Here is a 27,575-nt window from a genome sequence, read left to right on the forward strand (position 1 = left end):
CAATCCTACCCACTCCCAAAGGAATTTTGACCAATCCCACCAGCTCCCAATTAAATTTTTACCAAACATGCCACCTCCAAAAGGAAATCTGACCACTCCTACCCACTCCCAAAGGATTTCTGACCACACCTACCCACTCCCAAAGGATTTCTGACCACACCTACCCACTCCCAAAGGATTTTTGACCACTCCTACCCACTCCCAAAGGACTTCTGACCGCACCTACCCATTCCAAAAGGACGTCTGGCCACTCCTACCCACTCCCAAAGGATTTCTGACCACACCTACCCACTCCCAAAGGATTTCTGACCACTCCTACCCACTCCCAAAGGATTTTTGACCACTCCTACCCACTCCCAAAGGACTTCTGACCGCACCTACCCATTCCAAAAGGACGTCTGACCACTCCTACCCACTCCCAAAGGATTTCTGACCACACCTACCCACTCCCAAAGGACTTCTGACCACTCCTACCCACTCCCAAAGGATTTCTGACCACTCCTAGCCATTCCTGAATTTATTCTGACGAATCCCACCAACTTCTGCAGAAAGTTTGATCTATCACACCAATCTGCTTCCGCAGTTTTTATTTTTGTTTGTACTTGTCCATGTTTCCTAGTGGCATTAGTTCATTCTATTTCCTAAAATATAAACAAATTAGTGATTTAGACCCAGTAAGTTCCCATGGTATTGAATGTAATGAGCTTCATATCTGATCGTCCACACAAAGGTGAAAAAAAAAAAAAAAGAAAAAAAACGCTCGCTCCTGCGACTTTTTTGTTAAGTCACACAGGATTCCAGTCCTGATGCACACCTCTAATGTGGCAAGGAAAGCAATAATGCACTGCGCTTTTTTTTTTTTTTTTTTTTTTTGAAAGGTCCCAAAGAGAACCAGATAGCTTTCATTTGCAGACTGATGAGAGCAGTAATTACCACTGCACCTCGGCTCAGCCACTCTTATCCTTACACAGCAGGTCAGCTCAAAGAGAGCTCTACAAGCAAAGGTTTATTTAGACTCAAATGAAATTGGTTAGACCTCTTCAAGTTGCATATGTAGTCTGCATCTGTTTCACCATTTCATGCCACTGAATACGTCTATGTCGACGAGATGACAATAAATATCGTGTTGAGAAGTCGAACTTCAAGTTTGCTAAACACGGTTCACTCAAAAAAAACAAAACAAAACAAAAAAAAAAAAGTAAAACTTGATTAGGAATTCAGTAAGTTCTCATGCCTGGATTGCTAAACTCCATTTTCCCCAGTTAGAGGATGTTTTTAACACTTCCTGTCCATCTGCTAAGCATCAAACTCTCTAATGAACAAATCAACTCCAGCTTTATGAACCTCAAGGGATACAGCTACAAATCCTTAAATTAGACACTAGAAACTGGCTGGGTCTCTCAACTAATAAATAAACACAAAATCAGCACGAGAGGATTACTTGTACAGTTCAGCTTTAATAGTGAAGCAAAGAGTATGCTGCAAAATAAATTAGATATAAAACATAACAAGCACATTTTGTACAACAATGCATCGTGTCACCTCATCTTAGAGATCTATACATAAAAAGTCAACATGTTCAACATCCAAAAGCTTCCTTCAACATATCATGGTTTGTTTTGTCAGTCATTTTCGTTCATGAAAAGCTCGTATTTTATCTTGGTGCATGGTGTCATGATGGGGTTTGTAGGAAGGCTGTAAGACCATGGCATTAAACGCCTGGACCATAAAGTTGCATGAAAACTGTACATTAAGGAAACACTGAAGAAAACTGGATTAGACGATGATACGTATAGTTGGCTGTGTATTGGTGCTAATTGGGCTAATACCTCAGTCGAGCTGGGCGTTAAGAAGAATTGTTCTGAAAGCCAGTAATACGTAGGATCTTTGGTATACTATATATAAAGTTCCAAATGTACATCGTATTCTTGTGTGGCTGATATAAGAATGTTGGTTTAGTGCAAATCCTGATCACTTTTCGTCAACATTCATAATTTATAGGTAATAATAATAATAAAAATAATAATAGTTTGGCTCCAGTAGCTGGTCCAACTATTTTTCTTCAAGTATTTTCTTTTTTCAAAACAGAAATACAACCAACTTTTTGTTGTAAAAGGGTTCACAGAGAAAACCATAAAAACATTGATCGACAAAATGAACATCCAATAACACCAGTTGCATAGTTCGTTTTTTTTTTTTTCCCCCTCGGATTCATATTTCCGAGATGCTTCTTTTTTATTGCAGCGCAGAGAACACGGAACAACATTTTATCCTGACCATGCACCTGTTCCCTCATATTTCCGCTTTCCCTTCAAATAACAAAAATATATTACGCCTCTTTCTCTTTTTTTTTTTTTTTTGTTGTTGTTGTTTTGTTTACATTTATATGAAAGTGCCACAGAGATCACTCAAATCAAGAGTCCTGAATAGAACAGTTCATGAACAGAGCATGTTCAAGTCAAAAGCAATGACAGTTCAAGAAATGTTTGTGGGCCAGCCTAGGCTGCTAATCCACCAATCATGTGCTTCGACCTTGGCTAAGCAGTTTTATAAGAGTTCCACAAGGTTTGTGGTTAAGTTTTTATGAGCAGCCACATTCTTCTACGATCATGTTCTGGATGTCCTTCTTGATGATCTTTTGCTCTTCGTTGTAATAGAGCATGGACATGGCGCGGAGACGGGTGGGAACGCAGCACGACCGGATGCCGACAAACGGGCTGTAGCCACGCATGCGGTAGTGGTTGATGACGGTGGAATGGAACGAAAGCGCCGTACCCGCCATGTTAGCGGCGTGGCCTGGGCACTCACCCTCGCAGTAGTTGGCGTGGTAACCCGAGGGTGCGATGATCCAGTCGCTCCAGCCGATGTCCTTGAAGTTGACGTAGAAGTGGCGCTTGCAGCACGCGCGCATATTGGCGTCGCACTCAAGGCCACGCTTGCTGCGCCGGTGTTGCCGATCCTCAGCCGGACGTAGCACCAGCATCAGGAACGGGCGGTGTGATTGCGAGTGCTCCTTCCCTTTTCCTTCACCGAGGATTGGCACTGCACCCACATCAGCACACAGCGGGCACGACACACGAAAACGCAGCTCTCCACCGCCCCTGTCCAACAGCGCCTGCGCGCTGGCTCCTATAGACAGGGTGTGCCAGCCACTACGCCGGGCATCCACCATCTTCTGAGACACCAACACTTCATCCTGGGGGTCTGGATTCGAATCTGTACTCACACTCGGGGACTGCAGGAGCTGCAGGGAAACTTTTCCCTTCGCGTGGCTTCCCTTTGCCAGTTTAAGGAAGATCCACACATTGGCCTGTTCCACCACCTGTCCGGCACTCTCCTTAGAGATGTCAAACTTCACCGTATCAGGAACATCAACTACCAAAGACATAAGAGGAAGAAATTAGGTCAGTGTGGACAATTTTTGGACTGCAAAATTGGTATTCACAGCATGATGACTATCCTGGTTAACTCCGTGCCGAACGGAAAGCTCCCCCTTCCACCCCGAGAGTCTCACTCAAGTTTCGATTCCCAAGACACAGATTTAGGCAGTTGATGTACAAGTAAACGATCCAAATAATTAGGTGTTTGTTTGGTGTATTGGAGTGCTAGCAACAGCTGAGTGGAATCAGGAACCCAAACGCTCTCTGTGAGAGTTAGAGCTGCTTTCCACCATCTGCAATCCTTCGTCAACACCTAGTCCTTCTCCATAAAAACATTTCCTGCTGCTAAAATCCTGGCACTCCGTTTGTGTACATAAAGCGTGTCATGTTATGACAAGGGCCTTCCCAATAACTTGCACATGACTGTGTAAGTCTGTAAGCCTGCTCCGATTCAGTTACAGCACATGATTTATTGATTCGAGATACAGCCTCTCTCACGCCGCTCTCATCAACAGCAAAGAGTTATCGCTCATTCCGACTATTTAGTTAACACGTCTGCTTAAGATATATGATGTGTTACATGTTATTGGTAAGGACAGCCCACTTAATATTGAAACCTAACACATTTTTGACCCTTTTGGCATATATATATTACATAATATATAAAATCAGTGAATGCTCTCATAATGGGAACAGTGCTGAGATTTGAAGAGGAATCCAGGCGATATTGTCTTTCACCTTGTCATCCGATATTCCACTGAAGACGAGAGCTCTAGGAAACCAAGCGAGAATTTCCCAGCTTTGTTTATTCAGTTGCTACAGGTTATCCAAGGCACTTTTTAACAATGTAGCAGCGAGCGATGATGCTATTCCCCTCAGAAAATCTGGCTCGATAAACCCCCGATTACATTCGCGACTTTGTGCTCACTCGCCTGCAGGTATCCAAGTGGAGCTGACCTGTATCTTCCATAAAATCTCTTCCCAAAAGTTCTCGCAATGGCTGAAATCTTAGAAGGCTCCTCAGATCTAACATCAGAAACTGTTTTTTTTTTTTTTTTTTTATAAACAAAGCCGAGCGGTGATATTTTTCCCATCCATGGCGGATAACAATGTCAAACACACTGCTTAGTGAAAGATCGAGTGTCACAGTGATGGGGGACCGACTTTGCTAAGCTTTGAATTTCCTTCTCACTCTGCATGACTGATGGAGCGGCCTGCTTTTGATTTTACTCTCAGAAGTGTTAGCGAGAAGCGGGGCTCAGTGAGGTAATAAGAAGTCAGTCGGTTCGCTCTGGGCAGAACCGACACTTTTACATTTCCAAAATCATCATAAGGTTCATAAATTGGTTCGAACAAAACAAATGTAGGACTCGTATCATAAAATAGATGGTTAAAACTTGTCATATCCTTAAATATTAAATACTTGATTACTGCTCTTTTTTTTTTTTTTTTTTGCATTTAATCACGAAAAAGAATTTAGCTAATTAGTAAAAATGCCCACTCAAAGTATAGGCTAGCTAGCTAAACTCTTTTTCCCTCAAGCTCACGAGTGTACCTCAATTATCTGTCTTTTATGTTGAGTAAAACCTTTACATGAAGTTGAATTGTCCTTGTTTCTTCACCTTTGACCTTATGCCATTATGTATAATACCCCGTGCTGCATACAGAAACTGAAATGACGTGAGATGTGACGTAGATCCAAAAACACTTAGGAGATCGAATGTAGGATATAAATAATAAGCTAGTGGGCCTGTAGTTTTGTCTTATCAACTTCAAAAGAGAATAAGGAATAAAATACTTTAGTGTGTGCCGTTATAGGAATCGAATCGACTTCTTTAAGATCACTGATATCAGTGTGTTATCTCTTACATATTTGAAACCGCTGCGAACTATCAAATCTGCCCAAGTGTTAACACTCCGATCCCTAATGACGATATGTAAGTTTTGTATAATAGATAACTTATGTTCTCTCGGTGTAAAACGATGGCAGAGGGATACTACAGCACCGTTATCGACTCGGGTTTATTGACATCCGTTCCTGTTTGAACAAGATTTGACAATCGGAACTGGACTTTATTTCTTAACCTACAGGGACTCGTTGTGTTTGCTCTGACAGATTTTGGCGTTTGCACTCATATCCGTTCTCTCCTCTATGAAGACTCTGCTGTAATCTTTCATTGGCAGTGACAGAGGTCACATGTGAGGCTCAGCACGTAAACACAGGGTCACGCCCCGCTGAAACGTCCAGTGATCATCTCGTGCTTATCATTAGGCTGGCTTCCTGTGCCCGGTTCATCGGTGGAGCGTACCATCCCGCTGTGCCGCTGCACTTAAAGGCAAAGTGGGTTCTTTATTAAACGGTCAATCACGAAAATGCTTATGGGATCAAAATGCGTTACAATGTACGACACCTCCAAGAGTGCTAGGAAGTACACTCAAACATCGATTAAAATCGAATCTTATTGTGGGGGATCTGAATAAAAGCTGACTCTGAGCTCCGGGGTTGACGGACGCTGGCGTTTGGCTCTTGGAGTCCCTTCCAAGGTGTACACGACCAGTGGTCCTGGGATAGGCTCCGTATCCATCTCAACCCTGATCAGGATGTTTAAAGAATTCATTCTTTTGCTTTCATATTGTGTTCACCCCTCAGTGTCCTAAGAATAGACTTCTGTATCAACTAACAATCCTGGTTAACTGGAATTCCTGATCGTTCATGCTGTGTTCTCTCTTTTTCAGGCAGAGTTGGTTTGTACCATTTCTGCATGGCCAGTTTCAATGGGCAAGAGGGCATGTGAGGAAATCCTGGACCTGACCCATCATTGGCACCGAAATGCTCTCTCTGGGCGTCCCGTCCCACCCCACCCCACCCTTTCCCCCCGACCCCTCAATTGGTCTATCATATGAATGAGCAAGCGGCTTGAATGGAACCGGGTTGATTGGGGAGGCGTCGTAGGGTGCTGCAGAAAATCACAACAGCTGTAAATAAAGCTCCCTCGGCACAAAGAAACCGCTTCAGAATCCCTGACTCGGGAATGCCGCAATCTCGTTAATGATGCCTTCGGCTCATTTGGGAGAACTAAGGATGAGCCTGTCTCTCTCTCTCGCTCTCGCTCTCTCGCTCTCTTTCCTTTTTCTTTCAGTAAGCGCTGAAAGAACCCCCTCCAACACTTCCCCAGCCTCGGCTGATCCCCGAGCAATTATCGGGACGCATATTTTGATGAATGGAGTAATTATGTACAGCTAACAACCTTGCGTGTTTGTATGGATGCAAACCGGCCACCCTCTGTGCCCTATTGCCGGGAGTATCGTTAACGCCCTCTGATCTCATAAAGATGTAGAGGGCTCCCTCTTTTCAAATCTCAGGTCCGTTGAAAAGGGGCTATTTATAGCCGCGGGCGCTTATGTAAGCTTGCTTGCGTTCGCGTACACTAATATGCAATTAATCAACGCATAGGTCGCACTATTAGACACGCAAAGAGGGAAAATGTATACAATGGGGCTTTGTGAACTAAAAATAGACCCCACTTGTTATCTTTAGAAACATTCTGCCAGGGAAACGTTACCTCAGCCCTCCCAAAAAAGGATTCCATCAGGTTGGTGGGCAAACTTCTTCACTGATAGAATAGCGGTGTTTTGAGAGGGGGAAAAAACAGCATTGACCCCTTTTTGTAAAGATGCCATACTGATTTGTGGCTCCGTGACATTGTTATAAATAAGTCATGAGGAACCAATTAAAAACAGAATGCCTTCGCAGCTCTGGTCGTCCCACACTATCGGAGACGGAGCCGCTGGGGCTATTAACGATTCCCGCACTGTATTCTGCAAGCCTGCACGCTTTTCTTTAATGACCGGTTCCCCTCGATGCGCTGAAGGCAGCGATGACATCCTCCTGTCTGAGAGTTACGCTGTGATTACAGGAGCAATGTCACAAATCAGAGAGCGCCTCGAGCGAGCAGAACGGCAGCTCCACAGCAGGTAGAGACAGCCTTGGAGAAATCTTAACTACAGGTCTGCATGTGAAAGCAGTCAAATGGGTCTTTAAACTTGGGCATAAATATAGTTACAAGCTCACTCTAATCCTCAATGGCAAATGCTTCTTGCATTCTACCAGTGATGATAAAGTTGCAAGCTTTTGGTTCTCAAAAGCAGGTGTGTTTTCTCAATCTACAGGTATGATTTCATGTAATTAGGACTAATCTCTGGTCGTAAATCTTTTTTAAAAAATGTCCCGTAGTCTGATTTACGTTGAACACGGATAGCGGGTTTACAAGTTCCACTTCAAACAAAACCCAAGATTAAGAGATGCCCAGAAGACAGTTCTGTCAGTAGCACAGCAGACCATTCCAGTTTCCTGGCTGGAAGTTCCACAGCTGGAGAGCATGTGTTTATTTCTGTAGCATTCTGGCCGGTAGAAATCTCTCTCGTCCTCTCATCCTTATTGCTGAGAATGAGAGTAGACCTTGTGATCTGTAGGCACTCCACGGTGCACTTTCATAAAAAGGACTGCTTTTTGGAGTTTTACCAATTGAAGTTGAAGATTATGAACATCATATTCTCTAGATAAGGGACTACATCTCTAGCTATTTCCCCCAAACATCATTTTTTTTACTCACCTGGTTCTGCAAAGGTGATGATTTCAGACGGCTGCTCATCACCCGCGCTGTGTCCTCCGAAGTCCTCTGCTTCATCCTCGATCTCCACCGTGCCATCCTGTGCAACACGACCCACGTGCAGCTTGCGCAGGGCATTAAGCAGGGCAGCACGGGGCACCGGATGGCTAATGTTAGGCGGTGCACTCAGGTGCAGCATGTTCAGGATGTGCCTCTTGACCGCCTCCACCATGCCAGGCTCCGAATCCCTGTCTAACTGGGCGAGGGCGCAGGACGGACACGGACTCACCGGACCACCCTCCTCCTGCTGCTCAGCCCCCCGAGACCCTTCCTGTCTCTCGCTCTCTAGAGGAGTCGTGCCTTGCATGCCCGAGGGCGTTGGGGAACAGCGTCCAGACAGGCAGCCGGAGAGGAGCAGTGCCAGAGCCATCAGCAAGGCGAGAGAGGGCATTGTGGGCACCGCCGCTTCTCGTGATCAGGTTCCAGCTAGAGTGGATGAGCACCGGGCCACCCTCAGGAAAATAAAAACAAAGTGAGCGTGGAAAGAAAGCTAAAATAATCCGAAAGGTGTGAACATGCTGGAAAATAGGAAGCTGTCAAGGTCCTGGAGCTTCTGATCCTGTGATTTTAGTCCCGGTCCTGGTTATAGTTCGGTCCTGATGAGCTTGCAGAGACCAGAGATGGCAGAGCTCTGGAGAGGAGAAACCTGACAGAGTGCAGCTCGTTACACCGGAGCTCAATGGTTTTGTAGAAAGTGGGCAGGGTTAGACAGTTCTCTGACTCTTTCTCTCTCTCTCTCTCTCTCTCTCTCTCTCTTTCTCTGTCTCCACTGTGTGTACCCTCTCGCTTTCTCTCTCTCTGTAATTATACCTTCCTCCCCCTTCTTTCCTCCCTCTCAGTTTATTACTATCTTCCTCACTACTTCTGAGTCACTAACTTCTACTTTCCTTTTTTGCTCTCTCTCTCTCTCTCTCTCTCTCTCTCTCTCTCTCTCTGCAACTCCCCCAGTAATATGTGTAACAGTTTTTTTTTCTTCCCTGGCAGAAAGATCCTAACACTCACTCACGCATGCTTTCTCTGTCACACTTTCCTCACGCCTGTACATCTCTTTTTCTATCTCTCTCTCCCGGCATCAATCCATCTGCTGCTGTCCTGCTTGGTGTTTTAACTCTGTCCCGGGATGCAGCGTTATGGAGAGGCGAAGGCTCAACATAGCTCTCGCAACACACACAGACTCATTCATGCTCTGTCTCTCTCTCTATCTCTCTCTCGTATGCACACACGAGCACAGCTTGGGCATTTCCTCTACCGCTGGGGGTGTTCTCTGCACCGAATTAACTACTCTGCAGGACGTTATCATAGGCCACATGGCCCAAACCTCCAGTTTGCTACATATTTAACATTTAATCATTAAACCGAGAGTCTGACTGCTCGCAGGAGTGATGCAAACATATGTCATGTCACCTGTTGGACTTTTTTAAAAATAGCTCGGCTATTTGTCTCAGCCCGTTGATCAAGAAGCAGAACTGAAACCTACCGAGCATGAACTTATTTATTTTAAACAAGCCTGAAATAAATAAGAGTTTGTCTGATGCTGGAACAGAGCAGAAACATGACACCTGTGACAGGTTCCACCTGTGCCAAACGCAGCTTTGCTCTCAACAGGAGGCATGAGAGTGACACCACATGACTCCCTCTTGTGGTACATCCCCTGTAACACCATTTCATTCCGTGCAAAAAGTTCCCAAGAGACGTGAAACAATTTAAGGAATCTCTCCGTCTCTCGCTCTCTCTGATAGAAGATACCCACATTCTCAATACGCATGACCCTCAAACTTAAAAATCTGTCAGATAAACGAGGACGGTTTTGCACTTTGTATGGATATCATCATGACTATGACTGCTGTGATGTCAACGCTAGCCTTCACGTCTCTCCTTTCACAGAAATAAAGGCGGAACGTCCGTCAGTCCGTCCTGATCGCTCCATCTCTCTTTCGTTCACGACTATGCCAGATAGTAACACTTTTCCAGATGTGTTCAGACACCAGATGTAAAGAAAACAATTGCTCGGTTACGGCTTGTGAACATGTGATAGACTATGAGAGTGAGAAAACACACCATGCTCCAAAACCAGAAGCAGAGATGAACTGAGAAGTTTGCACCTTGTAAATTATGTTCGGTTCTAGGAAAAAGGCTTATGACACACGATGGACAGCGTATGCCAGTAGCACACCACAGCATGGACAATATGTAATTATATTGCAGTGATATATCTGAATTTATGAACGGGGAGTCATCTGTTTGTGGTAACTTGGTCGGGGGGAAATTCTGCAGAGATACGTGGAGTTTTTTCCCTCAGAAGTAGGGATGCATAGATACTCGCTAGTCGACAAGACTGATACCAATACCAATACCAAATCAGGGTGGTGCAGGGCATGCTGGCTTAGTGATTAGCACATTTGCCTCGCGACAATCACCTCCGGAGAGAATCAGGGGTTCCTTGTGTACGGCGCTTGCATTGTTCTTCCCGTGCTCTGGGGGTTTCCTCTGGGTACACTGGTTTCCTCCTCCGGTCACGTCTTGTAGGCTGATTGGCATCTCTAAATTGTCTGTAGTGTATGAATGGATGTGTAAGAGTGTGCGATTGTGCCCTGTAATGGGTCGTCACCCTGTCCAGTGTGAGACACCCTTCTCGTCTAGTGCCCCGACTCCCAGGTTACAGGCTCCATTCTCCCTGCGACCCTGCGTAGTATAAGTGGTACGGAAAATGGATGGATGTTGGTTGTTGCAGTGTGCTATTAGCTACGAACCCCTCATGCCGAGGTTTAATAATTAAAACAATATCCGTAATAGAGAGCGCAGTGGAGGCTGACCTGAAGTCAGTGATCAAGCGGAAAGGTAGTGCGCATGGCTCAGTGCTCGCAGTACTGAACTGCCCTCATGAGTGACATGCTCCCGAATACATTTGCGCACACAATGCATGTGTCTTTACACTGCACTGACTAATACCGCTCTGGTTTGTGCTCCTCTGCTAAAAATACCGTTTAAGCTCCACATTCTATAAGGATACGTTTATTATTATTAAAGATGCTGTAGTCCCTCTTGATTTATTTATTTATTTATTTTTACAGAGCACAGTTTGCAGTCTGCTTTGCATTCAGATCAGTGTCATCTTGTGTCATCGGTTCATTAGCGAGAAAACGTACGTCACATAGGATCACGTGGTATTGGATGTTGATATCGGAGAGCACGAGGATGACTTAACGAGCATAGTGACGGATTGATACCCGACACCGTGGTCAGTACAGATGCATCCCAACTTAGAAGATCTACTACTATATTCCTTTTCTGTTCTACTATACAAGAAGCTTTGATCTCCATTCATAAAACCGTCGCGATTGAGCAAAATGTTGAGAATATACAAGCCTGTGATTCAGGTTCGAGCTTTTCGTTCCAGCTCTTTAACACGTCTACCATGACTAAGTGGCTTTTAGGCTGGATTGGATGTGTTCTCTGTACGCTCTCCAAAAGGTTTGATGTAAATCAGTAGTAATTGAAAATCACGGTGAACGGACTTGCACTCTCGAAGTGCATGTTAAGTGGAAAAACATGGCCCATATTAAGGCTCTGTCCCAAATGGCACACCAAGCCTTGTGGTTTTGATCCAAGCCCGGATGTTGCTGACATCATCGAGGTGCAGACTTATTTGGTACAGTTAGAGTTTTCAGAGTGCAGCTGCCACTCTGAATAATATACCCCCCAAAAAATCTTTGGTCCATATAAAGGCCATATCCAAAATGCCACCCTAAGCCCTCTTTCAATTCGGTGACATCATTGTGGTGCGGACCTCTGGTCTGCAAGTACTCAAGAATTTGGGATAGGCTTCAAGTTGGACTTCTTGCATTCAACCATAACATGGTCAGTATTGAATCGGAGATGTTTCTGGCAAACACCTACTTTTTCCACAGCTTTGTTCTCTCTGGAATGTTCTCTCTCCTCGCTTGCAGGTTATGGTGATCATTATATGGTGTGGAATAAAAATTCAAGGTTGTAAAAATATTCGAAATATTCCAGTCTTATGACCCTGATTTTCATTACCTAGAGCTTTCTGAGACTCTGTGTGGCACAAACTAACTTTTCCTCTGCTGCTATACTTTTTAACTTTAAAAGTACAGCAGCTGATATGTCAGTGATGTGGGCAGAGCACACGGGCATCCCTCCCTCCCCCCCTCCCCCCCTCCCTAATCTCCAGCATCATCACATCTATTCTGGGCACGTTGTTCGTAAGCACACTTCTATATAACTCCTTAAAATCGTATTCTTAGCACAGCCACATGTTTGCCTGGGCAGTGTGTATGACTGAGTGTGTCTACGTGCGCATGTGTGTGTGGTGAGCATGCTATTTCTGAAAACTGCCCATAAGGTGCCATCACACATCCCACTGACTGCGGTAGCTCCTCTCTGAAGCTGACACACTCTCACTACGATGTGTGCGCGTGTGAGTAATAAAGTCCTTGTCATTTATAAACTTCACGTTTCGACCGATACGTAACCGATATGAAACTTTCCCTCTGCTTTGCTTTAAATAAAGGAGTAAAACACTTCAAAGCACAATTACTTACCCTGTTACGACACCTCGGGAAGCGTCGTTGTCCATCTCATACTACAATTCGCTTATGATTACATTTACGTATGAATTAAAGAACATGTCATATTTTTTTTTTTTACCCGTTCATAGTAGTGGAACGTTTGCAAAACGAGTTCCTATCATCATTTATGCCGCAGCAGCTATAAACATCTCCGGTCTCTGGTTTTCAGCTATCGAAGATAATTCACAATACAAATACTGCCGCTCGTCATGTTCCCATAAACTCCTCCATCCTGAAGACTTTCCCACTGACACCGGAGACTCCTTCCGTGAAAAAAAGGAACGCCTTCCGTTTCTGTGGTGTGTCCGCCGTACAAATCCATATCAATGCTGTTACCGTAGGAACTATAGCGTACTAGAACAGGCGCACTGATCTTAACCTGTGATTTGGCTTGCAGCTGGAACTATTGTGAAAGCTGCTGCTGTTATAGGAAATGAATCAACATCTTCTGACCAATCAGAATTGTGAACAGAGAAGATATAGTTATTGAATGAGCGTTCCACCCGGTCAGCTTTTGCTAGAGCTGTATCAGGAACTGGATGGAGACCCTGGGGCAGACCGAGGACCCGCTGGAGGGATTATCTCTCACAGTTGCCTTGGGAGCGTCTGCGGATCCTGTAAGAAGAGGTGGAATCCGTTGCCAGCGATAGAGAAGTCTGGGCTGAAGGAATCTTCGCCGCCTGAAGGAAAATGAGCGAATGAATATATTTACATCCACACCAACGGATGGTCTGGATGCGAGAGAAGTAGCTCTGTGCAAGATTATTCATGAAACTTGCTTGTGATTGGCTAGAGTCCCTTTGATTGACAAGTGAAGGATATTCAGCCCACCGAGAGAGCAGGACACGTTCTCGTTCTTGGACTTCTGGCTACGCACGGCCGTGGTATCATAACAATCCAAACTTACACTCTTCGGATAAAGTAACACTAGGTGCAAGAGGGGAATACACCCTGGATAGAACTCCAGTCTGTGGGAGGTATTTTTGGGAGGTGGGATGAAAATAGAGAAACTGGAAGAAACCCACATGGACACACGGAGAACATGCGAAACATCACACCGACGGTAACCCGAGCTCAGGATCAAACCAGGGAAGCCATCTTGTTGTTGTGAGGTGACAACAATACCCACTGCGCCAACATGCCACCCCATCGAGGTGCTTGGCCCGCATAATCGCTGCTTGGAGCTTTATTTAGAGCTCAGTGGACAGTAAAGGGGGGAAAATAAATAACTCACCTGGAGTGAAACAAGGAAGTGTGAAAATCAGACTTTGAAAGTTGAAAGAGAAGCAGTCACATGGTTTCGCATATTTACATACACAGTTCCTGTGGTGGGGTGTGTTTTACTCACGTTATGTTGGGACGCAACTGATCAGTGTGTGTGTGTGTGTGTGTGTGTGTGTGTGTGTATGACGATGATCATGATGATGTAAAAAGCAGTAACGAGGTGGCGAGGTGCGAGTTTTGGCAGGATAGTCCTCACCCACTGCTACTGTGCTGTGAGTCAGAGCCTGGGAGAAATTTGGGTAGGCGGGATCCCTCCATCTCTCTCTCTCTCTCTATCCATCTCCTCACTCCAACGCACTCTCTCTCTCTCACCCTCTCTACCTGTTTCTTCACACATGCTGCTCAGAAGCTCCTTGATCGCCACGTCTGACTCATCCTCAAGTCACGTTTGTGTCCTTCCACCTCGGCCCTGCCTCTGCATCTCCCGTGGGAGCGACATCCTCATCTGCGCTCGCAACTTCTCCGTCATCGGCTACAACGTGAGTAACAGCTACAGTAAGCTCGCTCATCGACTTTAGCATCTCAAACACATGCCGTGTTATATCTAGTCTAATGACTAATTTAGCTTCGTCAAAAAAAAAAAAAAAAAAACATAAATAAATAAATAAAAACAAAACACAAACTAAACACAGACGATGACTAAGTCAAGACCGAACTTAGCTAATCGCTAACTCACAGACGATCTGCGTGTGATGATGTTGTCGTCAGCTGGTGGGGAAACACATCCTCTCAGCGCTCTCAGAGTCAGAGGCGGGAGTGAGGGAACCCTCTCCATGCCTGCCGTGACTAAACGTGGACATCTTCCTTCGGCTGCTGAATCACACGGCGCATGGTAGCTATTTCTGATCGCTGCGTGTTTTCATGACACAGCTCAACACGTGCACTCGAGCTGATCGTGCTGTCAGTTCAGAGGTTTCCTTTTTTTCCCCTCGCACTCTCTCTCTCTCTCTCGCTCTCTCTTTAGGCAGCAGTAAGTTTCAACTTGTACTGCCAAAGGACAAAGTGTGCAAAAGTGGACTGACTCATGTTTCTAACAGTTAAGAACACTTTCAAAAGCCCAGAGGTGGTCTGATCTATTGCTGACCAGACGGAGGAACCTAAACTCTGGAATAGTTCCATAGAGAACACTCAGAATGGTTTGTTTAGGAATAGGTCTATATGGCATATTACAATCCAGATGACAGATGACTTTGCACATATACCGAACAAAATAAACTATATATAACTATTATACTGGCAGTCTTGGTAAATATGAAAAATTGTCCTTTATTGTTGAACCTTTTCTTTAAAAAAAAAAAAATAAAAAAAATTCACAAATACTCTGCTCTCATGGGTATCAGACAATTGCAAACACAACACAGGTTCATCAAAAAAAAAAAAAAAAATCATTGTTTAATATATAGGTGTGCAACAATTATTGGCACCCTTTTAGTCAGTACTTTATGCTACCTCCCTTTGCCAGGATAACAGCTCTGAGTCTTCTCCTATATCGCCTGATGAGGTTGGAGAATACATGGGAAGGGATCCGAGACCGTTCCTCCATACAGAATCTCTCCAGATCCTTCACACTTCGAGGTCCACTGGACGAGGTGGACTCTCCTCTTCAGTTCACTCCACAGGTTTTCTATGGGGTTCAGGTCAGGGGACTGGGATGGTCGTGGCAGGACCTTGATTTTGTGGTCAGTAAACCATTTCTGTGTTGATTTTGATGATGTTTTGGATCATCGTCCTGCTGGAAGATCCAACCACGGCCCATTTGAAGCTTTCTGTCAGAGGCGGTCAGGTTTTCATTTAATATCTGTTGATATTTGATAGAGTCCATGATGCCATGTATCCTAACAAAATGTCCAAAACATTAAAGATCCACCACCATATTTAACCGTGGGCATGAGGAACTTTTCCATATGGCTACCTCTCTGTGTGCACCAAAACCACCTCTGGTGTTTATTACCAAAAAGCTCTATTTTGGTTTCATCTCACCATAGAACCCGATCCCATTTGAAGTTCCAGGTGTACTAAAAAAAAATAATAAATATCAATACCAATAATTGTTGCACACGTATATTTAACAAAGATATTTTATTGATTGATTGATGTGTTGTGTTAGAGCAGAGTATTTGTGATTTTTTTTTTTTAACAAAAGATCAAAAGGTTAAACAATAAAGACCTTCCCTTCTTGAAAAAAAAATCATTTTGATGAATGCTTCCAACAAATCATAACCACATATTTACCTACATTTATTCAAACACTCAAAACCATTCCACAAAATACAAATACAGGTACTATTACACAATCCAACCTCGATACCTGCCGCAGAAACACCCGATACTGAATGGATCTGTATTTAGATATATCGTGTTATGAGAATTACTCAGTGATGAATAATGAACTCTGTGCTGTGCCGTTATAGGTAAATAACCAATGACGGTGTGGTCTGATGATGCGGCGTTACCGTTCCCACCCCAAAGTTGATTATTTTCCTGATTATTAACACCACATCCTGAAGTGCTTTATTCCTCTTATACCAAAGCCAACAAGTGCATTTTTTTTTTTTATTAATTCAAGAATTAAATGGTATACTTTTTAATCCGTTTATAGTTACATTCAATGTCAAGGAACATCCATGAAACAAGTATGTTATACCGCTTATGTTACAGCAGCTATAAAGAGTTGTCGCCTCTCTCTTATGTCTCTCTTGAAGGTAATAAGACATTTGCTTGTCAGTATAATCTGCCAGGCGTATAATAAATAAATTACTAATATATAAAGCCAAATCAAAAATTAGGATTGCCTTTAGATGGAAATATACATTTACCTATAAAGGCTTATGGAAAACATACAGATGATGCAAGTACCCGCTTCTTGCCGGTTAAAGCAACACTCCAGCGTTTTTTAATCCAATATCCATCCACTACATCTGGAGTTTCCCTGCACTGAGAAAAGAACCGAGAATCTATTTACTTCTAATTATCTGATTTACAAAGCAGACATGAGCGATGACGGTGTGGTATGAGATCTTCACAGAAGCAACTATGACCAGGAATAATTTAATTTAATTTTATACACATTTCTTAAGGAACATTCATCGTACATCACTTCTGCTTATCTTAGTCAGTGAAGCAAAATTCAAAAATATGGATCTTCAGCAGCGTGCTCCAAAACCCACCTGCGATTCAGTGACCAACTGCTAGAACACCACCTCTACATTTATATATAAAAAAAAAAAAATAAAAAAAAAAAAACACCTCTTCATGTTCAGCTATGCAGCACACACCAACCTGTGATACCATGAAGGTCTGCGTGTGGATCAGGAAGGTCACATGACCAGCCCCGACCCGACCCTTGTTCAATTTCCCACTCACTGCTGTAAATGTCGGCCTCTGGTGGAGGATTGTGTTTAGAACGGCATGTCGCCGGAGATCTGGCGTGCCACCTGCTCCTCCGTGCTCTCCTCCTTCTCGCTCCCTCGTTCTTTATTCCAGTCTTTCAGTCCCTCGGGGAGCGACGTGTCCTCGTCCAGTCCTCCTGTGCCCTCCACAAATTCCTCGTACGTCGACTTCTCGGCGAACGGCCGCGGGCCCAGGAGCTCCACCATGTCGCTCTTATCCAGCACCTCCTTATCCAGCAGGCGCAGCGCCACCTGGTGGTTCAAACATATACGATTTATTATATTCGGTTTACGTGCGTTTTTTCTTTATTCTTTTTCTAAGGAAAAAAAAAAAATGCTACGTACAGCAATTAATAAGAAAGCGTGCACGTAAACTTTCCTAGTCTGTACATTTGAACTAAAACAGATGTTGGATTAGTGTCAGGAATTGGATACCCTAAAAAAGAAAAGAAAAGAAGCCTCATACCTTTTCGACGTCGGCCTTCTTCTCCATCAGCAGCTTCTTCGCACGCACGTAGGCGCTGTTAATAAGATCCCGCACCTCCGAATCGATCAGACGGGCCGTCGCCTCGCTGTACGGCTTCTCCAGAACCACGTCTCCCTGCCGAGGGAGGTCGAAGGACACCTGACCGACCTTCTCGTTCATCCCAAACTGCACTATCTGCGGATGGACGTGCGCATGACACACTATCAACTACTCTCATAACAGATCATAAATAGATCGACTGGATTCTGTATCACTTGTAAACTGTTTTAGATGAAAAGAAAGAAGGAATGTACACATAAATTTGAAATGGAGTAGTAAATATTCTTTAGAAAAATGACAGTGCTGTGAAAAAGTATTCACCCCCATCTTGATTTCCTCTGTCTGTGTGTGTATAAAACAAAGGCAACCTGAGTAAACACACAATACAGTTTTTATACGATAATATTATTTATTGAAGCAAAAAAAGTTCTCCAATACCAACTGGGTCCGTGTGAAAATGTATTTTCCCCCGTAGTTTATAATTCCCCTAATCTATGAAACTGCATTCATAACGGGGTTCAGCTGGACTAGACGCAACCAGGCCTGATTACTGCAAACCCTGTTGGACAACTCTTTAAATAAATAAATAAATAAATAAAGATTGTATTGTGTGTTTACTCAGGTCGCCTTTCTTTTACGTTGTATTTCGATTGAAGATCTAAAACTATTTAGTACAGGATATACACAAAAACAGAAGAAATCAGGATGGGGCAAATACTTTTTCACATCCCTGTATATAATATCAGTGACCAGTTTTGGCAAACTTGGCGTTTCCACTATAAAGAAATGTCATGAAATGAAAGCGACAGCGAGAGCGAGATTAAATACTTTACTATGAATTTAGTCTTATCGTGTTAAGTGTCCCACCTGTGCGTACGCGCTCTGCGTCACCTTCCTCAGGTCGTCCTGCGCTCCTGTGGTGATGCGACCGAAGAAGATCTCCTCAGCGATACGGCCGCCGAGCGTCATGCACATCCGGTCCATCAGCTGCTCCTTGGTGTAGAGGTACTGCTCTTTTGGGAGGTACTGCGCGTAGCCCAGACCTTTACCACGTGGGATGATGGACACCTGAAAAGACGGCGTTACAACATCATTAAGATAACACCTGCAAATAAACGCACGACTAACACAAAGTCAGAATTGATTGGTACCTTTAACAGAGGGTCTGCGTGCTCCAGGTACCACCCAGCTACGGCATGTCCTGCCTCATGGTACGCTACGGTCTTTTTCTCCTCAGGCTGCAGCACCTGCGTCTTCTTCTCTAAACCTACACACACACACACACACACACACACACACACACACACAGCATCTGAAGGCTCAGTACAAAAGACACCAATTTTATTACTAGTGTACTATTACATTACATTAGATTACATGACAGTGGAATGGAGCTGTACACAGTGTTTGGTTACGTTTACACACTCACCTCCGATCACACGCTCGATAGCCTGCTCAAAATGTTTCTGCGTGATGGCGTCAGAGAGGTGGCGAGCCGCGATCAACGCTGCCTCGTTACACACGTTAGCAATGTCAGCGCCTACCGACAAACAACAGCAAAACAGTACCAGAATCGCATTTAGTGTCCTTTACTGAAACTTTTCATGCATTGGTCGTAAAATAGTATTTGCACCCCACTGTTTGTTGGTGTGTTTTTTTGTTTTTAATTACTCGAGGATTAAGAAAATGAACGCTTACCTGAAAAGCCAGGTGTAAGGGCAGCCATCTTCCTAGCTAGATTCTCCTTGTCCAAATCTTCACGCAGCTTCAGGGGTCTCAGGTGAACTTTAAATATTGATGCTCTGCCTTTGATATCAGGATGACCTGCACACAGTGCAACACAAGATGATAAAAAAAATATGATATCTTGAAGGCATTTCTCCAATACACAATACTACCACAATATTCCATCAATACAGAAGTGTTGCATTAATAAACCTGTTTTAAATAATATAAACATATAATAATACATTTTTATATTTAAAAAATTTAACCCTGCAAAGTGTGTTGGTTTTCAGCTGAATAAAAATTGATTATTGTGACAATTTTTCACAATATTGATATCGTTTCAAGACATTGCACACCCCTGGTGGTAATTATGGGAATTACAGGAATTGTTGAAATTCCTATGAAATGAACAAAAGATTATTATTAACGTTATTAGAATCTGTCGTTATTATAATTATTGAATGTCGCTGTAAAAACAAAACCTAGACTACACTAAGGATTTCGGATGGAAATGTTTATTGCAAGGTACACGCATTGTGGGTTTAAAGGATTTATTTCATTGCAGAAAAATTTGATTTTGCATTCAGTGCGAATGAAGTTAATGTTCGTAGCTCTAGAGAATCTAAATCTGCCCGTATACGTGAGGAAATTAAGGCCAGTGTGTATATCTTGCATCAATGGATGACCTCACCTTGATACTGCAGATCTGTATCTGCTGCTGTGATCATAAAGACCATCTCATGCTCATCCCAGGACATCCTTTCAACACACTTTGTATTGTTTGTCTATCTCAGGGAGGTTTTTTTTTTTTTTTTTTTAATCTGAGGGAGTTTAAAATCTACACCCGGATTTCTATAAAGCTGCTTTGTTACAAGTGCAATTCAAATCTAAAAATTATTTTAAAAATAAAATTGAATTGAATTATATACCGATGTATATCTGCCTGTCGAAGCGTCCAGGTCTCAGCAGTGCTGGGTCCAGGATGTCCGGTCTGTTCGTACCAGCCAGAACCACGACGTTGGTGGCAGTGTTAAATCCTAAAGCGAGAGACCCAGGGGAAAAAAGAAAAAAAAAAGATTTGAGCATGATGTTCAGAGATGACCTGGATCCTAAATGCTTGGTTAATTATCCGGAATGCTAATGCTAACGTTAATAATAAGCATCAGAAGCCCACCGTCCATTTCCACTAGTAGTTGGTTGAGCGTGTTCTCCTGCTCACTCTGCCCTCCGAAACTGCCCCTGCCTCTTTTCCTCCCCACCGCGTCGATTTCATCTATGAAGAGGATGCAGGGGGCGTTCTTGCGCGCCAAAACGAAAAGGTCTCGAACCTGAAACACGATAAAAGACGAAAACAAAAAAGGAGCTAAAAGATTTTTACAACACAAGTAAGATGGCATCTTATGAGACACAGGACCAATATAAGACGGGACCGATATAAAATGTATATATTGTAGAGATTTGGCCCATCTGCTGGCGTGACACAGAGCACATGTCGTGTTTATATGTAGGCATAATTATCCTCAGGGGTGTCAAATTGCATGTGGCAGACATCTTGTTTTCTTTTTACTCTCAGAATGATTCTGGCACTCACAGCAGGAGGCGAACTGACTTACCTAAATGTGAGTAGCAACATTAACAGTCAGTGTGAGGTCTCTTACCCTGGCTGGACCGACGCCCACAAACATCTCTAGGAATTCGGAGCCATTAACGGTGATGAAGGGGACGTTCGCTTCGCCTGCAGTCGCCTTTGCTAACAGGGTCTTCCCAGTACCGGGAGGTCCGGTCAGAATGGCACCCTGAAAACAAACCAAAGATAACTTTTAGGCAAATAATGAATAAAAAGAATGTGTTAACATGTTAACAAAGACTGAAAAAATAGAACATACGAATTACTATCACTGGTCACTACTAGATTCGTTATTAGTGATATTGCTTCTTAATAGAACCGGACACTGTTATTATATGTCCAAAACAAATCGCTCAGACAGAACCAAAATACAATTGCTGGCATTACAAAATGAGACTGGGACATCATTATTTCATGCATGGAACACACTCCAACCCAAACAAGTCAATTTTGTACCTTAGGGATCTTGGCCCCAAGGTCCTGGTACTGCTTGGGGTTCTTCAGGAAGTTAACAAACTCCATGATCTCCAGCTTGGCCTCCTCGCACCCGGCCACGTCCTTGAACTTGACGTCGATCTCGTCACGCAGCACTTTGGCCGTGGTTTCGCTGACGCTGAACAGGCCACCCATGCCCCTGCCAGGCCGCCCGGCTCCCGCGGGTCCTCGCCGCAGCATGAAGAGCAGGAAGCCGATGATGAGTGCGGTGGGAAGCATGCTGAGGAGGAAAGAGCTGGAGAGAAAAAAAATAATAATTTAACCTGAATTGACTGATTCACTGTTCTAACAAATTACCATCCCCACAGCGCTGCTGAATTCTCCATTCTGATTGGTCAGGATGTGTAGACTCACTTTATACAGCAGCAGCTCTGGCAAGATTTCCATCATTGTCAAATCTCAGGAAAATAACACCTCGCCTTTTATTCCTGGCATAATCAACCACCATTATACGAAGTTACGTTGCAGTATTAAAGTCACAAAGTTACCCGTCACTCTCAGTGGAGTAAACCACAGGCAGTCTGTTCTCCATTTCGATACCCAGCTCCATCTGAGCCGTCTCCAGATTCCGCTCAAACGTGTCCACGCTGCCGATGTTAAACCACACGTATTTCTAAAACAAACAAATCAATCAAATTTAAAAAAAGAAAGAAAGAAAGAAAGAAAAAAAGAAATTAATTTGGAGTTTCATTCTCCAACACCTTGCACCATTTGATGCACACATTCCTGTTTAAGACCCAGTAAGAACCAGTTCAGATAATGCAGATTAAATAGTGCCAGTAAACTAGGCTTCATTTACAATACTCCTGTAAACATTAGTGGACAAAAAGTTACTATAGCTTCATGATTTGCAATGCAGAATGATTACAGATAGCGATCGTTATAGAACATGAAACGCTACAACCAAATATCACAGATCATCATCATAGCTGCTCAGCAGTGGCGATAGATGAGATTTTTTTTTATCATGTCACGACACTTGAAGACGTTTTCACGATACGCAATTGCAGATCACTATATATATATATATATATATATATATATATATATATATATATATATATATATATATATATATATATATATATATATATATACACACACACGTTTAACGACACTGTTTAATACCGAAAAGGAAGGAATTGTAAAAACGTTAACGTTATACAACTTTAAAGATTCAGTACGAAATTTCAACATCAAATGATTTATTTTTTTATATATAATGTCGACCGATTAATCGGTAAAAATCCACTGCGTTCGTTGCGGAGCAGCTGAGGAGAAGGGCCGCTGTAATTATACAGTATGAGAGCGACATCTAGAGGTGAAATAAAAATCACTACCAATTTTGTTGTGTTATTTGAAGTGTTTTTTCATTCATTTTTGGATGTCTCTACTTTTATTTTTTATTTGCAGTGCTACTTTATGGTTCAGTTTGGATGTATATATCTTTTGTTTACTTCCATATTTATTAATATTTAATATATACACTACTGGTCAAACGTTTAGACACTCATTCTTTATTTTTATTTTTGTCCCCACATTTTAGAATAATAATAATAATAATAATAATAATAATAATAGTAATAAAGTCATCAAAACTCTGGAATAACACAAATGGAACTATGGGAATTATGCTGTGATAATAAATCTAAATAATTTAGCATTTTAGCATCTTCAAAGTCGACAGCTTTTTGCGTAGAATTTCCAGAAATGTATTCTTGGTGTTTTCTCAACCGAATTCTTGAGGAATATCCCTGAGATGTTTTTAAACAATATTAAAGGAGTTCACACCGACACCGGACTCTTACCGGCTGAGTCTCTGAATATTTCGCTCCGAGTCGTCGGTTTAAAAAAAAAGATTATTTTGTAAATAAAATGTTACTTTTCTAAGGAAAGAAATGAATACGTCGACACGATTATATTTTGGTCTACGACACCGATTTCAAACATTCAATCACACGCCTTCAGATCAAAAGTTTTTTTAAGATCATGAGAAACATTTCAGTCGAGTGTCCACAAACATTTGACCGGTAGTGTGTATATTTCATTTTTAAAAAGGTTCAGCATATTTTTTAAAACAGGAGGCATCTTATTTCAAAAAACAGAGTGTTTTTAAACTCGCACTGTTTTTCTTTTCTTTGGAAAAAAGGTTTTTTTTTTTCCACCAAATAAAAACTCACCCCATCAGCTTCCGCTTTTCCCTGAGAGAATACAACTTTCACAAAGCGCTTGTTCACAACCTCCAACCTGTCCACCTGCAGCAGCACAAATCAGAAAAGCCAATAACACACCTGCATCCATCACGTGGAAGATCAACGCACTGGTCGGATAGAAACGTTGGATAGACACTCACGACTCCTTTAGCCAGGTAGCCATTGACAAAGTCCTTCCAGGTGACTTCTTTTCCTGCATCCCGGAAGAAGTAATAACTGACCGCTGCCCAAAAAGTCGCTGAAACCATTAAGTACATGCGGAAGTCCTTGTCGTCCCACGGAATTTCGCCCTACGGCAGAACAGGACAATTAATATGGCAAAAGTGCTAAATCCTGGCGAGACTGCTCGGAAACATGACAAGTCTTATTAGAAGAAGAAGAAGGAGAAGAAGAAGAAGAAAGAGCGAGAGGCTGGTGAGGGAACAGCTGTGTATAGCTGCTTTAAGAAAAAGTGTTGGCATACTGCTGAGGTATAAGAGAAATAAAGCACTATAACAGTATATAGCAGTATGCCCCCCCCCCCCCCCCACGCTTTTTATTCCTTACCCAACACAACACGTTCACTCTTTTCTTTCTGCCATACTGGTATATTATCACAACTTTAGCTTGATCTACTAACTGATTTAACTGATCTACAATAACAACCTTTCATCACACCTTTTGGATACGGTTGAACCAGTTGTTCTCATCCCTCTTTCCTCCCTTTTTGCCTCCGCCCCCCCCAGCAGCTCCGCCGCCTCCTCCTCCTCCTCCACCACCATCAGACTTCCCAGAGTTCTTCTGTCCATTGTTCGGCTTGGCCTCTGGATTTAATCAGAGATACAAAATATGTGAATAAACCTCACATACAGTTTCATACTTAAGCTAAATAAATATAGCGATGATTATGCTGCAATTTTTTTTAAAGAAAAGAAGAAAAGGACATGTCACCTTGAGCCTCCGAGTTTTGTGGTTTGGGCTCCCCGTTCTTCGGGAAGTATTTTTCAAATCCTTATAGAAAAGATGATATGGATACGAGGGGAAATAAAAAAAAAAAACAAACCCAAACACATGACTAACATTTAGATTTATTCAGCTGGTAGACAATTTATTCCTAAAATGAAAAAATCCTAAACATGCAAGTATAAGGCATAAGATTTCATCCAGTCAGCATTAATCACTGAACCACCTCTGTCCCTAATAATAACAACACCTACATTTAAAAAAAAAATGATTTTAATGCACATAACACACCTTTCGGGGGCTTTGAGCATAACCGTCTGTACGTGTCCAACACCTGAGAAAGCAACACTCGTTTCTGCAGGGCGTCAGTCTGGGTAGATACCTGGGGGTTGGGGGGGGGGGGGGGGGGGGCAAAACACAAACATCAGGCCTCATTTATCAATCTTTCAATAAATTTACGTAAATGTTTTGTGTAAGCCAAACCAAAATGTTCCATGAAATTTACAAAAGTAAAAATGAAATGCTCTCAAGAACACATGTCCCGCAAGCCAGTAACATCCAATACAGGTCACATACTACTACTACTACTACTAATAATAATAATAATAATAATAATAATAATAATAATAATAATAAACTAGCCTATGTAGTGGGTTGTAAATATTTCTGATTGTCTGAATGACGTATTTATATATAAATAATAGGAAGACATCATCGATTATACTCAAACCTCCCTAAGCAAAAACCGTCTTTAACCAACACTCTCTGAGCAAAAGTAACACACTAACTAATAACCCACAATATAACTGACATTAAACAGGAGAAATGGATAAACTGTGTATTAACATAAGAGTACGATGTTTTTCGCACCCGCATTCTCACTAACCCCGCCTCCTGTGCACTAATTGGCTCATCTTCCGTGCTGATGGATATAGTGAAACAAATCGACCAATCGGAAAGCTTGATGGTCTGCCTTAGTGACCAATCCTCGTTCAGCAGGAAGTATTTCTCGGAATATGGGTAGGGCAAAAAAATGTAAAACCTTACACCGAGCATTGCTAGCTAACAGGTCAGCTTCACTACACTACATAACACAGTGAGCTAGCAACCTGCTAACACGCCTTTACCCAAAGCAGCAATGTCATTTAGTCTAAACGTTTTGTATGGCATAAACAACAAGGCAAGGAAGAAATCTTAGTATGTATTTTCGTACTTAAAACACAAAAAATCCGTTAGCTAAATGATATACATGCTAATTTAAGTGTCATGTGTAACATGTAGCTAATACTTGCTAGTAATTGCAAGTCTGAGGCTGAACTCCAAACGACTCCACATTCCCTATATAAATACACTACATTGATTATGAATGTAGTAACGGTTTATGCAACCTATCTAGGGCACTAGATATTGACCACTGAGCCTTTTGAGACCCGTCCACGTCGCTGCTTGCACCTTACCAGTCGCGCTGCCTTTGGTGATCTGAAATTAGGTAAAAGAACGCCGTAAAGGTTCCTGCAACCTCTGGAGAGGTGGAGATATCTGTGTGCCATGTCAGCGCTGAGCGCACAGGGCTAAATCAACAACAAATGGATTTTAGATACACTGAACAACTTCTTTAGCCATCCTACAACGCGTTCAGTTCACTTCCGGTGCACTTTCAACAAGTTCAACACTAGGGGGCGCATTTGGGTTTCATTCTCCATAATGGTGCCTTCAACGGCACCTAGAATAATTGCGTGTTCTTCTTGGAACATCTTGGCATTTAAGTTTCCTAACATTTCTTCGAACTGTAAAACTGTACATAAAACACAAAGTACTGAGAGTGTCTATAGGATAACTGATTACACTGACAAAAATACGTTGTATTTATATTTATTTATTTACAATAAATAAAGAAATACATAAATACATACATACATACATACATACATACATACATAGTACGTTTCTTACACCATGCTACATTCAAGTGCTATCCGAATTGAGGTGCATACGAGTTTCCAACCTAAATATTGCACACGGACGTCCATTCAGTTTGTACATACTTATAATAGGGTTCTCGCACAGGTCGGGAACAAAATATGGAAAAGATCTGAAAGCTATTCATTTTCATACCTTCTGGGGAAATAATTATGAAAACGAATGAAATAAATGAAATTTGTCACAAAGTGTTTGTTCATTCATTCAATCATCTTCAGTAAGTGCCAGGGTCATTATGAATCCAGATCCTATCCACTAGGTGTGAGGTAGGAATACACCCTGAATGGGACGCCAGTCCATCGCATTGCACTATGCATACACTTATTTACACTCTTTCACGCCTAGAGGGAATTTAAAGTAGTCGATCCAATTACCTGTTTGTTTTTGGGAGGTGGGAGGAAACCGGAGAACCCCACGCAAACATGAGCAGAAAATACAAAACTCCACACATTTCAAAATAAATAAATAAATAAATGAATGATGAGTGGATTCAGCCTGACAAGGCAATTTGCTTTCCGCATCACATCAAATCCTATGTGTTGTAAGAACTGCTACAGTGTTGAAATCACAGTTCGGTGAAGAAATAGCACTCAAAGTTTTGAAATAACATGTGCAATGTTAAATCAATTTCCAACTGGGCTTGTATACTTACACAGCTTGGACATTCAAGTTGTGTGGCTTACCTACTCTTTTGTATCATTTCTACATATTTTTCAACATTACTTGTACTAGTAAGAAATTTAAAAATATTA

General features: G+C 42.5%; 2 protein-coding genes across 2 annotated transcripts; both read right to left on the reverse strand.

Moving 5' to 3' along the window:
• Nucleotides 1-1,418: 1,418 nt before the first annotated feature.
• Nucleotides 1,419-9,270, reverse strand: inhbab (inhibin subunit beta Ab). The gene is made up of 2 exons (XM_017495020.3): nt 7,994-9,270; nt 1,419-3,375 (listed from the first exon to the last, which is right to left on the reverse strand). The coding sequence occupies exons 1-2, from the start codon at nt 8,439-8,441 to the stop codon at nt 2,582-2,584; spliced, it is 1,242 nt and encodes a 413-aa protein (XP_017350509.1). The 5' UTR covers nt 8,442-9,270; the 3' UTR covers nt 1,419-2,581.
• A 6,870-nt stretch (nt 9,271-16,140) lies between these two features.
• On the reverse strand, nt 16,141-26,517 carry afg3l2 (AFG3-like AAA ATPase 2). The gene is made up of 17 exons (XM_017496357.3): nt 26,301-26,517; nt 25,135-25,225; nt 24,832-24,891; nt 24,559-24,704; nt 24,042-24,191; nt 23,869-23,943; nt 22,177-22,301; nt 21,650-21,923; nt 21,225-21,362; nt 20,741-20,894; nt 20,496-20,603; nt 19,537-19,662; nt 19,268-19,378; nt 18,990-19,105; nt 18,706-18,906; nt 17,779-17,973; nt 16,141-17,564 (listed from the first exon to the last, which is right to left on the reverse strand). The coding sequence occupies exons 1-17, from the start codon at nt 26,391-26,393 to the stop codon at nt 17,322-17,324; spliced, it is 2,406 nt and encodes an 801-aa protein (XP_017351846.1). The 5' UTR covers nt 26,394-26,517; the 3' UTR covers nt 16,141-17,321.
• Nucleotides 26,518-27,575: the final 1,058 nt, after the last annotated feature.

Source organism: Ictalurus punctatus, chromosome 20 (assembly GCF_001660625.3).
Source record: "Ictalurus punctatus breed USDA103 chromosome 20, Coco_2.0, whole genome shotgun sequence".
Classification (NCBI taxonomy): Eukaryota; Metazoa; Chordata; class Actinopteri; order Siluriformes; family Ictaluridae; genus Ictalurus; species Ictalurus punctatus.